Genomic DNA, 13,958 nt, shown 5'->3' with positions numbered 1-13,958 from the left:
CGAAAAAGGTAATAAAATGAAATAAATATTGAGTTTTTTTTTTACCTCAAACAAGATGATAAACTAGATAATATTCAGTGTATTATTCAGTTTTATCTAGTTTTTAAAGTAAATTAAAAAACTAAATAAATAAATTTCTTTGATTGAAAAAAACTTTACGTAGTTCTGAGTGTTTCAGTTGCTTCACCAGCGAGAACCTGGATGATATGTTGGAACAGAAAATCTGAGGTGCCTGAATTGATGCCTTCATCCCTTCATCATTTTCTTTTCATTCGACCTATCGACCATCGGTGGCCTCAGCCTGACCTCTGACAAGAAAGAAAGTTATGTCTGTGTGAGCCTGCCTCTTGACAGTTTTTTTTAGGCTACAAAAATAATTCAAACTCAGGTTCAAAACATACCTGCCAAAAATAGTATCACGTCAGACTCAGTTGTGAATTGCACAAATTATTTCCTAGTGGGTTTTATCGATGATTTCTAGTATTTACTCACTCTCAAAAGTTAATTATGTGTCATGTGCTCATGTCGTTCGCAAAATTAACTAATTATAGTCTGCAATCAGGGATGGTTCGGTTTTGGATTTGCCAGATTGCGAAAACGAGTCGAAAATAAACTCACAAGTTTTATTTTATCATCGAGTTTTTTTTTTATTGAACTTGTCTTTAAAAATTATAGGGTAAAAAAAAATAAATCGATTAATACGCTAGTTTAGATAGATAGAGGAATGTATTCAGTTAACAACCATTTCAATTAAATAACGAAAAACAATTGTGATTATAATCAAGGGCCAATCACAACAAATTTCCATTGGAAAAAGAAAGGCAATGAGAATAAAATTGTAAAGAAGCGGTCGGTGTTGTTCAGGAACGAGTTAGGATTGATTTCGACAAATTAGCGACTGCAAAAGTCGTTTGGTTAGGCTCGTACAGAGGTGATGCTGTTTATTCCATGTCCAAGAATTGATCATCATCCATCATCAGATCGGAATCCTCTTCGCCATCAAAAAAAGGACGTCCACCACGTCGTCCCCCGTAAAATCCACCTCGACCCCCGTAGTAACCACCTCTACCACCATAAAAACCACCTCTACCACCATAGTAACCACCTCGACCACCGTAAAAACCACGTCGACCACCGAATCCACCTCGTCCTCCGAATCCAATACCGATACCGAATCCACGACCAAATTGAGGGTCGGATAAGAGATTGTCGATCACGGCATCGCGTAAGAGCTGGACATTCTTTTCCGAAAGTTTCACTTCCGCCTTTTTGGAAACCTTAACTGGATCTTCCTGGGTCTCTTCCTGGATCTCTTCCGTCTTGTCATCCACGGCACGTCTGTACTTTTTGCCGCCGTATTCCATCTTCATGGGGTAGGTCTCCTTCTTGTATTCCGGCTTCATGGGGTATTCTTCCTTCTTCTTCTCGTATTTAGGAGTTGGAGCTTCGTACTTGGCTGTGGTGGTAGGAGTTTCGTATTTGGTGGGAGCTGCATAAGTGGTGGTAGGAGCTGGATAGGTGGTTGGAGCTGGGTAAGTGGTAGGAGCTGGATAACTAGCCGGAGCTGGATAAGTGGACGGAGCTGCTGGATACTTGGCTGGAGTAGCACCGTACATTGTAGGGTCAGCTAAGCTAATAGAGACCAATCCGCACAAGGCGGCTAGCAGGAAATATATCTGTCAAAAATCAATCAAAATTAAAGATAAAATTTTCAATTCAAGTCCAAAAGCTAATCAAATATACCTTGACCATGATGAGAATGTCCAACTTGTCAATGCCAAAGACGGATGTCTTGTGTGTCTTTACCCACGCTCAACCTGGCCGTTTTATACGCTCCGCTGCTAACGTCGTCCGATTGTCGCCATTCAATTGTCGAATAAGAATCAAAAACCGAATCGTTCGCGAGAACTTATTATTCGGTATCTAATTGTATTTACCGAATCCAGGTGCTGTTATTCTGCATCAAATTAAACGGAGCTAGGACACACAACAGGTATATATAATGGACACCTACTCACCTGTGGACATTATTATGTTTTTATTTTTAGACCATCAACAGTTCGAGGAAAGTGCTAATAATATTTGGCACCTGTACGCGTTTTGCGATAGAATAAGGTATAGGTGGGTGACCTTACTGTTTAGTCTAGCGGTGGCGTCCATCAGAAACAAATTATTAATTCATAGATGTATAGAATTCGATCGCCATCTTCTATGGATAGCTAAAATAGGATAAGGAATTTTTACCCGTCATAGATTGACTTGGGTTGTGTTTGATGGATGGTGAAAGAATGAAAAGACTTGTCGCATTCATAACCAACACCCTACATGGTATTTCGTGGTCGAATCAATAACTCTGACTTGACGACAACATTCATGAATGCTCCGCATTTTCATGTTTAATCGCAATATTAAGTATATAAACAGGGCCGATGAACTCTAAGATTTTCCTAGTCTGTTGAATTGCGTCATGTAGGGAAATCTGCTCCTATATAAGGGTGGAGACAATGGCGATTCAAGGCACGCGAACAATGTGGAATTGTCCGTCCACTTGCGAAATATAGTTGCCGTCCACGAATTGTTTCAATGAGCACATACACAACTTGTCGGTCCCTCAAAGTCTATTAACGTCATTTCCCTCAACTCAATCAACGTCGCATTTCATTTTGAAGCTGCTGCTGCTGACATCACTTGAAAATAATAAATAAATAAAATATTTGAATGAACTTTTCTCAGCTCGTGTTTCTTATATTCCCGGTTATTTATCGCTGCCGGCCTGGCCAGCACCAAAGAAAACAAAGAGCTTCTCTCTCTTTTTCATCTTTAAGAGCGGCGGCACTTGTCGCCCAGCTCCTTCGTGCAATATCTTTTATAAATCTCCCGACAGACATCGTCAGCAGAACTTGTTGTTTTAGAGTGGCGCTGCGTGACCAGAATTGCATCACAATTTTTTGCCTTCCCCTTTTCCCGGCCCAACCGAATATAATAGCGACCGATTTTATTTCTTTTTTAGAATTAATTAAAAAATACACTCAATGGTTTTGACGTTGAACCGCGCGGTAGGCTCTTGTATATGCCACCAAATAAGGAGCGAAATCTAATCTATACCTGTCCGGTTATACATTCAGTTTAAACCGCGCGCGGTGACACACAAAAAGAAAAAAAGCCTACACAAACACAACTTTTTTGTTTATTCAAACATTAAAGCACTTATCTCAAAATAGGAAACAACTTTTTCCCACAAAACCTCCCCGATTAATCAATCAGAAATCAAAACTGTGGGATCCATTGTTCCGCGGAGAGTTCAAACAGGCACGGAAATTTCAAACGGAAACGCAATAAATTTATTATACATTAGCCTGACATTATAGCAGACAGCAACGCGAATCATCATCACCAAAATCGGTTTTTGGAAATAAATAAATAAATACAAAATCTTTCGTCTGCTGTGTGGTATTTCCTTTTTGTTGAATGATGGATGAGCCTAAAATGTATTTCGTCACGGGAAAAATAATTTTTAGTAAAAAAGATTCGCTGGAACATTTTTGGCGAATAAACTATAAACCTGTCAGGCCAAAATAAAAATTTGAATCCATAAATATTCCAGTGGCTGGTATGGACAGCCCTTCATCCATCAATCGGCGTAATGTGGTAATGGTGGTGGTGGTGGGGGGTATTAGTCTGTTTCACGATGATGATGGGCCATTCGTTGATGGATTGAATAATAAGGCACCGCCCGTTCATTCCTTCCAGGCACCGGAATATAACAGAGAGACACATTCTTCTCCTGGAATTTCCGACTTCATAGAAAACTGACTTCTTATTGGTTTCCATTTCATTTCTCGTATATGGCCGAGTATAAAAAAGGCTCGGGTCGTTCACATTCGTCCATCACATCCTTTCAAAAGTTGGCCATGTTCGGTTCATCTCCAGCATCCACCGTGTCCGTCCTGATGGCCGTCCTGCTGGCAGGAGCATCTCCAGCTGCTTACCTAACCAACCAGTGGCCACCGCTGATGATCAACCAACCTTATTACGGCTTATTCTATCTGCCTTATCGCCATTACCACTCTACAGGTATCGAATTCATTTTTCAAATTTATTTGGCGCGAAAATTCAATTCAAAAATCGGTTCAGGTGTCAATTCCTGGAATTCAATCGACCAACTACCCAAAAACAATTTCGAGGAAGAAAGTAAAAACAATCAAAATAATTAACAAAACTTTCTAGACTTGGATGATTTTCTGACACACATTTTCGACTATATAAAATGACAGGCGTCGAGCCAGAAATAACTGACATTGAAGGCAGAACTCCCGTCCAGAAACTTTACTCCGACCGTCCCGACGGAAGCAACAACTTCCCCTCGGGTATGCATTATTCAATTAACTAAATTCTGTGATCAATTAAATAAATTTCTGTCACTATAATTTCAGTCACGGAAAGTCGTCTGCAGTTGGGTCCTTCGCTACGGAACGCATTCCCCAACTTGGCGTCGACCATTTCATCATCTTTCTTCTTCAACAATCCATCCGCCGGGCTGTTGACGTCGTTCGGTTTACTGGATGGAACGTCTTGCACGTCGCCCAACGCCGAGGCCGGCATCTGCACCAATTCCAGGCTCTGTTCCAGCTACGGTGGGCGATCCAGCGGCTCGTGCAGTTCATTCGGCAACGTCTGTTGCATCAGTACGTCGAAATTTTAATTCTCCAATCGAATTTTCTCCCATTACGACATCAATTTTACTTATGTCAAAAAATCCAAAAAGATACGGTGACTCGATGCGGGGCCACCGTGACGCTCAACAATACTTACTGGCAGGCTCCGACGACGCTCAGCGCCGACTCGACGTGTTCCCTCGACGTTAAAATGGACCCGACATTGCCGGAACAAAGGAGGAATCCAATCTGCCAAGTTCGGTGAGTCTATTATATAATATCCGTCATCCCACGCGCAGAGCCCAAACCAACACAACGGACTTGATTATTGTATAGAAAAAGAATTGATGAAATATTGATGTGTGTGTATATAATAGATTGGATTTCGAAGCTTTCGCCATCGCCGGACCCAATACTCAGACCGTTTGCGCTACGGACAACTTCCGGGTGAGCGGAACTGCCAATAAAGTGCCGATTATTTGCGGCCAAAATGTCGGCCAGCACAGTAAGTTGATTTCGGTGTTATCATCGTGTATATAAGGTGATTCTAAATGACGTCCAATTCAATTCCAGTGTACTTGATTGCCCCGTCGTCGACGGCTGATGTTCAATTGATATTCACGTTGGGCACTGGGTCGGCACAGGATCGTAATTGGAAGATCAGGATCAGTTTACTATCCTGCACTTCTACGAATTTACTTGGTATTATTATTATTATCTGCTCTGCGTCACAAGGATCGATCCTATATAACTTCTTATTTATTTATTTTTTAAAAAAGCTCCTGACGATTGTCTCCAGTATTTCACGCAAAGTATCGGGACTGTCAGATCGTTTAATTGGCGTGAAGTGTCGCCATCGGCGACAGGGCCCCGTCAGCTGGCCAATCAGGACTACAACATTTGCTTCCGGACGGAGCAGGTCACCAACACCAACGCTTTCCCTAGGGTAAGCACTTGTGTCATATTTTCGGCGTCAATTTAATGCAAATAACTCTTGTTTGAATAAATTTGATATATCTTCCCCAAAAGGTCTCGTCGTCCATTTGTTACAGTCCGTGTGTCATCACGACCGTAGCCGTTGCTCCGCAAATGACGCCGTTGGCGTTGAGTTTGACGGGCGACTCGACGGTTGCATTTCTTCCGGCCGGAGCTGGAGCCGGGACGGCCTTCAATCAGTGCGCCAACACCGACTACATCGTCATCGACGGGGCGGTAGATGCGTCGACGCCGGCCAATTTTAACGATCGATTTTGCGGCAACAATTTGAACGCCGTCGCCCAAACCACTTCAGTCACCTTATGCTGTAAGATATAAGGCGCGATTTATTTTGTAGTTTTTGTATTGATTTTTTAATAATAGTTTGATTGTGTTGCCTTAGCAACGGTCAAGCCGTTCAACATTTACTACCGGACAGACGGATCGGAGGCGAACACCGAGCTGGGCAATAATGGATTCTGCTTGCGATATGAGCAGAGAGCTTCTTAAAAATTTGACAGTTTGTGAACATCACGGTAGCTGCTGCTGCAGTAGAGAAATTATTCATTTGATCGAATCATTGTTTAAGCGATTCAGAAGAAAAACGGGGGAAATTTGAATAATTCTCATGTGAATTAGATTCGTTCCCTGTGTACCCGTGAATTTCCATCAACACCAAAACATTTTTCTTTTTCCACCGTCCCCCCTTTTTGTATGTTTTATTTGATAAGAATCTGAATATTATTTAATAAAAATCATTCCTTCATTTCACGGGTGTCTATCGAGGCCGAATAAATATTGAAAACGGGATTTATTTAGAAAGTTATAGAAACGTTACGTCCTTTTCGAGTGTGCTGTATGAAAGTGGGCGGGTTTTGTTTTATCAAATGACAATCCTCTTTTGTTTTGCTCACCCTTCCCCCGTTTCGAGAAAAATCGTCACGGCGGCCATCATGGATTTTCTTCGCGTGAGCCGTGAGAAGAAAGACTTTGAATTTTAAGGGGTGGGGTGAGACAAATTTCCGTTCCCGCCAAAAGGTATGGAACAAAATGGCGTCCTTTTCTTTTTTGCTCACCCTTCCCCCGTTTCGAGAAAAATCACCACGGCGGCCATCATGGATTTTCTCAGCGCGCGGGAACTTTGAATATGAGGGGTGGGGTGAGAAAAATTTCATTCTCTTCCTTTCCGCCAAAAGGTGAATAACAAAATGGCGTCTTGAATAAAAAAAGACTCATCCAAGTTAAAACATTACTAATTCGTAAGATTAATGAATTACGTCATTTTAAAAAAATTTCTCAAAGTGGGTGGATAAAACATCAATCAAATATTGACTCCAATAACAACCGGGCGGTTTATTCCATTAAGGGTACGTCGAGTTTCCTCTGATCTCTCAAGTACCCACACACTCCATTGGGGACTCTCTGGATGAAGTTACTCGACACCTATAAACTCTCATGTCTGAGAAATAGGAAGAAGATCCATCCAATATACCTGAGAGATGACAGATTGGTTTCCCTTTCATCTAAGTAGGCGCTGCTGCTGCTGCCGGGACTTGCAATAATTGTCTATCTCGTAACAGCACCGATCGCATTCCCGTCGCCATGGCAACCTACTTATAAAAGCAAAGCAAAATATATAAGTCTAAAAGTCGGCAAGAAGTTTCGGCCAGGTTTCGGCGCCTTATTATTAGTCTACATATAATTGACTTTTGGCATTCGCCGAATTTGAAATGAACAAATTTCCAAAGAAAAATGGAAGAATGAAAATAGTTCACCGACACGTAGGCGGTCGTGTACAGGTCGAATCAATTTGATTTAATCGTATTTATATTCGGGACAAATGTAATCACGTTACAATAGACAGCGCGGTCGACTTTCTATGAAATTCAACCGAATGTCATGGCGTTGCACGGCAGCATCGTCCGAATTTGTCCCAGTTTGTCCGAGGACGTGACAGGCCTCCGTGAAAATCTTGATGGCGCGTGTCTATATATAGGGCGCCCTGCGGGTTATTACGGTGCTGTCCCTCCCACATTTTCTTGGTAAAAGAAATGGGGGTGCGTTTGTGAACTGATCGATAATAGTCGACTGTTGAAGAGGGCGTCGTTGTCGCCATGGTTACCATCAGACGCCTCCCGTTCACAATAGAAATCACGATCTTTTTGTCGACCTAGATCTTATTCCGAGATGATCATTAACATTCCAGTCGACCTCAAATTAATTGCAGACCACGCCTACGCACCTGCGACAGTTGATTAGTCAAACGCAATCAACAAATACCGTATAATAAATTGCAATTAGATGCGGATCACATTCTTGTGCCAAGTAAAAATAATAAAAAAAGGGTTTTATTGACATCTTATATTATTATACCCTCCCATGTGTGTGTATAAACAAGATGGCAGATTACCAAAAAGTCTAAACAGATTGGGGACTCGAATCATCCGCTCGTACGGAGACACCAATATTGGCCCCCACTCTCCTCCATTTCCGGTGGCAAATAACCGAACGCAACCAACAGTCACGTTTCAGCATCCGGCCCAGCATCCTCCCCCATAGCACAAAAAACATATAATACTCCCGATCAGCCATGTTTACATCCGGCATTTATCGCTCCGATAATGTCCCCAATCGGATATAGTTGCATTATCTAATTATTAATAAATCAATCAAAGTTAACTCGAATTTATATGGTAGGAAATTATTTGTATTTCGAAATTTCGCAGAAATGAAATGAAATTATACGATTGAAACGTTCATAAGCTTATCAAATCGGTGGCCTGGAATAACATTTTTCATAGACGCTCCTGTTGAAATCCTTGCAGACCCGACAGGGCGATCCTGAGGTGGTCCTGACCGTCATGGCGTTAATTTCTTGCATGTACCTGGAAAAGATTCCATCGATCTTATTATCAAACCACAAATGGTAGACGAATTGCGGGAGCCAGCCCCTCATTGGCGTGAATTCAGGATCTTCATTAAACCATCCGTTGCCCTTGGCCATGGTGGACAGAGTGTGCTCCTCGATTAAATTGGCAGACATGACGCAATTGATGTACTCGTAGCGATCCTGGCAGATGTGGCAGGTCGTGTTGAAATGGCCGTTATTGCTGTCGGCCGTGCACCTGTGGAAGGAGCCGATCAGGGCCCAGGGTTCGATCATGTCGTCCAGTAAAGTGGTGACCACAATCAGCCGATTCTTCGAGTACGGTGGGTACAAGTTGAGCCACTGGGAAACAGTTTTCGATAATCTTTGACCTTTGGTGAATAACTCGATCGATTTCGACTGCTCAGGTGGTGGGGCCGGTGGCGGGCAGGTAGTCGCTGTTGGGCAAATGCAAGTAGAAGCCACTGGGCAAGGCTGGCAATTAGGAGCCGGTTGAACGAAACAAGGTGGGGTCGGCAATTTCGGCTGGCATTCCATTCCGTTGACCAGTTGGCAGGTGGGAAGCGGTGGGCAAGGTAATTCCGCAACGGCCGGGCAGGGATTAAACACAGGAGGGGTAGTTCCAGGAATGATGGTGATATTACCCGATCCCGGACCCTTCCAGCCGTGAATTGCGTAGACGGTGGCGCCAGTGACGGCGCAGAGTGTTATGTAAATCAAAATTGCGATGACGCCAATGGCAATTCGACTGGCCATTTCAGTGGCTGGATTATTTTTGGTTCGATTCCTTTTGGGATTTGCCGTATTACGATTGTTCATTCTTTCGCAGTAGATGTTTTCTCGATGAATTGTATAGTCTGATTGAATTATAGACTAGGACAACACTTGACGTATGATGAATAGCCGATGATGAGTACCGCTTAAGTAGTCTTGGGTGACTGGGTACGGTGACTGCAGTGCACTCGGATCGACCTTTTAGCCGGTTATTAATACTAACTTATTCTTTTTACTTAACGTAATTGAGATTAAAGGCATCAGCGGAGTTTTAGCGACAATGTTCAATAATTCCTAATCAAATTAACGCGTCTGATTGAATAAAAAATCGATATTAGCGTTGCTGGCACTCGTGTAATTCCTGCAAGTCACGAACTGACGCTGGGCGGAGTCACTGATGCACATACAAGAAAATACATTATAAAGTGTGTATTATTCAATAGCTCGGAGAACGAGAGCTCTCCCCATTTCACAAGAAAAAAGTTTTAATTCAATTAACCTTATATTATTATGGCGCTTGAAAGAACTTCTGTCTGCTGCTGATGCTGCTTGGCTCCTAGACCCTGCCAGCAGCATTTGCACCGCATTTGCATCTGAGAAAATGACATTATACTTTTCTTGAAACAAAATCGGACACAAATAACCAATTGATGTATGCTGCAGGTACATAGAGTCCTGTCAAATGCGTAAAAGGCGCCCTATATAGCCTATTCAAATTTTCGTGGAAATTTTATTTTCACATATGGCGTTTGCGAAGGACGTGGGCAGCAAAAGAACAAACGAGAAAAATGTGTTGTATAGTCTCCATCATACGAAGGTAATGACGGTGACTATGTAGGTACAACATAGACGATCTTCGATTATTTATGTCGCATATTGTTTCCATGGCGATCTTGCTGACGTTTGTGCGCCAGCTATAACCGGCTAGTATAAGTGTATTAAAGTATTTATATATCTTCTGCTCAAATATTTCGTTTCTCTATATACACAACGGCAAATTTGCGATTTTCTCCCAGCAACAGGAATAACCTTGCGCTGTGTTTGATCTCACTTCAACTGCGTAGTATGAAATCAAATCGTCGACAGAATGGACACAGCAACAGAAAACAATTTCATTTATCCAGTTGAAAATATAGTCGCCGCGTCTCTATTTAGTATGTATAACAGTTGTATTATATACGGTGGCGCAATACAGAATAAGTAAATATACAAGAGGGTATAGACTCTATATTGCTCTTCTCCGATCAAGCGTATCATGTGCGTATCTCGGACTGTTTTTATTTTAAAGATATAAGGCCCGGCCTGTGCTGTGTGTCTATTTACACAAGAGCCCTTGCTGTTGGGGCGCCGAGTCCCACCGATAGATCCACTTGTCTTTCATCCATCATCTGCTGCTCTTCTCTCAATATATTGGCATTATATATAGACGCACGCTGTGCTCAACATATGGGCCCCCGTCTATAAACTTTTTCGTCGCTATTCAAATCAAAGAATTTACATATTCCTTCGCGGTGGCATGAGCGAAAAGAAAATCACAAAGTCGTTAGAATGAAGTCTGAAAGAGGCTGAATTCGAGAGCGATACGGGCGTGTATTCACTCTACCAACGAGACGAGAGTCACAGCAGTCGTATTATGTATAGTATAGATGGGATGTCTGTATATGGAATATACAGAAATTATTGATATAAAGTTGTGTCTGTGTGTATGAGGTTTTTCTTTTTTAATTCTCTGGAAAAATCTATCGGAAATATATAGATCGCAAGTCTAAAAATCACGTCCCTCCCTTGATCTTTTTGCTATTTCCTCACTTTTGGACGGCCCCAATTTTGGTCCGTTTCTCCTTTCTACTTTCCCAATCAAAGGATCAACAACTTTTGCTGGTGGTGGTGCTGCGGTGATGGCAAGAAGAAACCAAGATTGGCGCTTCCTTTTTTTATATTTTTTCCCTCTCCTTTTTCCTGTTTGAAAATAAAAAAGGAGCCAGCAGCAGCAGGAGAAGTCGTCATAATAATGTGTTTGACTGAATTGGAAAAGAGATGACGAGAGACGAGTTTTGTGAGATGTGAGAGAGTTGATAAGAAAGCTCCAGCAGCAGCTCCGTTGTACCCCTTCAAACTCTTATCGAGATGGGAAGAAAAAAAGGAGAGAATATATAAGGTCTGGGGCTCGCGCTAGCTCCTATATTTTATAATGAACCTGATGTGCAGGAGCATCAGCAGCAGCAGCTTTGTTAGATCTATCTCTCAATGTTTTCCACCAGCAGCACAGCAAACATCAATGGCGGTGGTGGGGATTTCTGTATTTATTTTTTTAAATGACGACGAACGTGTTTGGATTGTCTATTATCCGCATTTGTCGTTTGTGTTAATATGCTAGTGTCAGGGTCGAGTGCTGTGCACCCAGCAATTGATGAATCTAATCGCCCCTCTATCACTTTCAGCTATTTGTTGTACGTTGTACACGATCGATAGGCCTACAACTATATAAAACCAAGATCGTCCATTCACGAAATGTGCAAATTCTCTAATAGCCTATGTATGTGAATTATACAACGTTGGTTGTGGCCCTTTGAAGTAGGCCTATGTATAGTAATAGCCTAGTATAGGCTACGTCAATAAAATAGGCCTGTATGCAACTTGCATATTAACTTGTAAACAACACAAGACGCCGGTGTGTCGAAGAAAATCACCATTGTTGTAGGATATTTCCTGGTATAATAGACCTATATTATAGAGACGAGTGCCTATAGTAGCCTATATAGCCTAAACGCACACAAGTAGAACTAATAACACAAGGGCACGAACCAGAGAGAGTCTAAGACTCTAATAATGTAATATCTAACTAAATATACAAGTTTCTGGCTGAGGGGGACAGAGCTCATTAGTTATTCAAGACATATATCTGCGGCATCATCGTCAGCTTATAAATTCGCCGCATCCAGTCTTCGCTGTACACAATCTCTCTGCTGAAGAGAGACTTTTGGCAGTATTCTAGTATAATTTATGTATCTTTCTTTTTTCGCCCACCGTGATAAATACAACAAGATGCTGCTGCAGCCTATTTATATAATACAAAGCTTTCATGTATTCTGAAATATTCAAGACTTATAGAGCCGCTGCGTATTATAATGCCTTTGTGTTGTGCACGGCAGCTATGTAGTCTACATTAAAGAATTAAGAGAACATGTTTGTTTAGAGGAAGTAGGCCTAGCTATTATAATAGGCCTATAACTATAATAGGCCAAAGATTTCATTTTTCACCTGCAAGTTGTTTCGATAAAATGAAACTTATATATGTATTAGGCCTATCCGTTATATATTCTTTCTATATACCCGGTTGATTGATTACATTTCGTGCGCAATACAAATGATAATTCAATTCATGCTTGGCCTACATCTAAAACATGACTCTCTCTGTTCCAATCCATTTATTCGCCTGTTTTTTTTTACATATCGTTGAATGTATTTCGATACATATAAAAGCAATTGAGATATCATTATTGTTATATTACAAACCGCCCAGAACCTTGCCCTATATAGTATATCCTATAGTATATATAAGGGCTAAGGGCTATCAATTTCTCATAATGTCTTTTGATTTATTTTTTTTTGCTGGGTCCTATACTGGTATGTGGAAATAGGCGGACAGGAGCGCAGCGCGGAATATAATGGCATCACCACAAGCGGAAGATATCTTTGGCTGGCTATATTTATCCATGTGATTATTATTCCTGTGCTACATATCTGATGTGGATGTGATGTGTGCTGTATTTATATTTGTTATGGATAGTATATATAGGGAGAGAGAGAGAGAAACGACCATCGATTTGCTGCCTGCACTGCGGTGAACTAGAACTAACAACAACAGATGCACTGGAGCGGCCCCAAAAGAAACTTAAAAAAAAAAAGATATGCTATCCTTTTTTTTTATTCTTTTCGAAAAGGATTTTATTTTTCTTGTAAAATAATTTTGTATGTCTTTTACGCAATTTTTCTTTTGTGTAATAGATAATACTTTATTGGGTAATAAACGGCGGCGATATTGCGCCACTTACAGCACAACAAACAATAAGGCAGTGATAAAAAGCTTGTATAACTCGTAAAATGGATGGGGTTATTCGATGTATTTATGAGCTTAATTTATTATGCAAAATCATCTTTTTCTATTCAAATTTTTATCGCCCCAAAAAAATAAAAAGAGGACGATATTCATCTTTCAAAAGCGTAGTTTATAATATATAATATCCTATACCATGCCTGGGGGAGGGGATATATGGTATATAACATAGCCTGTGTGTATTCAATTAGACACCCCGCGCTCTACTTTCGCGTGCGCACGAGATATCTTTCACGCGTGGTATTATTTTCACATTGACAGAAAAATCCGAAAAAATCCGCCATTGAAAAATGCCATTATTAGACACTTATAATATTAAATTGCATAGCGGCAATAAATTCATGCAATGTTTAATCATCCCACCCTCACCCCTTTACATGGTGTATATAAGGAAAATTTAGAAAAAAGGTAAAAATAAAATTGGTGTTTCCAATTTTATTTTAACAAAAATATAAAACATCAAATTATACACACAAGGATATACTAGATAACTATTATTATTATTATTATACATGCCTTTAGATAATATATATATTTATGTATACGCAGA

General features: G+C 41.0%; 2 protein-coding genes across 3 annotated transcripts; one reads left to right on the top strand and one right to left on the bottom strand.

The window, feature by feature from the left end:
* Positions 1-707: 707 nt before the first annotated feature.
* LOC124203868 (nucleolin-like) lies at positions 708-1,798 on the bottom strand. Of its 2 annotated transcripts, XM_046600748.1 has the most exons (3): positions 1,744-1,798; positions 1,416-1,676; positions 708-1,382 (listed from the first exon to the last, which is right to left on the bottom strand). In XM_046600748.1, the coding sequence occupies exons 1-3, from the start codon at positions 1,750-1,752 to the stop codon at positions 942-944; spliced, it is 711 nt and encodes a 236-aa protein (XP_046456704.1). In that variant the 5' UTR covers positions 1,753-1,798; the 3' UTR covers positions 708-941. The 2 variants fall into 2 exon arrangements, with proteins under 2 accessions (XP_046456704.1, XP_046456701.1); XM_046600745.1 differs by having other exon boundaries at positions 708-1,676.
* A 2,091-nt stretch (positions 1,799-3,889) lies between these two features.
* Positions 3,890-6,143, top strand: LOC124203855. The gene is made up of 10 exons (XM_046600724.1): positions 3,890-4,074; positions 4,135-4,191; positions 4,275-4,367; positions 4,434-4,685; positions 4,766-4,916; positions 5,033-5,160; positions 5,229-5,357; positions 5,435-5,601; positions 5,685-5,958; positions 6,034-6,143. The coding sequence occupies exons 1-10, from the start codon at positions 3,912-3,914 to the stop codon at positions 6,138-6,140; spliced, it is 1,521 nt and encodes a 506-aa protein (XP_046456680.1). The 5' UTR covers positions 3,890-3,911; the 3' UTR covers positions 6,141-6,143.
* Positions 6,144-13,958: the final 7,815 nt, after the last annotated feature.

Source organism: Daphnia pulex, chromosome 10, assembly GCF_021134715.1.
Source record: "Daphnia pulex isolate KAP4 chromosome 10, ASM2113471v1".
NCBI classification, from domain to species: Eukaryota; Metazoa; Arthropoda; class Branchiopoda; order Diplostraca; family Daphniidae; genus Daphnia; species Daphnia pulex.
This window is presented reverse-complemented; position numbering and strand designations above follow the sequence as displayed.

What these genes read in the sequence shown, in the direction of transcription:
- LOC124203855 (XM_046600724.1), top strand. Translation starts at nt 3,912, where the DNA reads ATGTTCGGTTCATCTCCAGCATCCACCGTGTCCGTCCTGATGGCCGTC. An exon ending in CGGCAACGTCTGTTGCATCA is followed by an intron (nt 4,686 to 4,765) that starts GTACGTCGAAAT and finishes AAATCCAAAAAG; the next exon opens with ATACGGTGACTCGATGCGGG. An exon ending in AATCCAATCTGCCAAGTTCG is followed by an intron (nt 4,917 to 5,032) that starts GTGAGTCTATTA and finishes TGTATATAATAG; the next exon opens with ATTGGATTTCGAAGCTTTCG.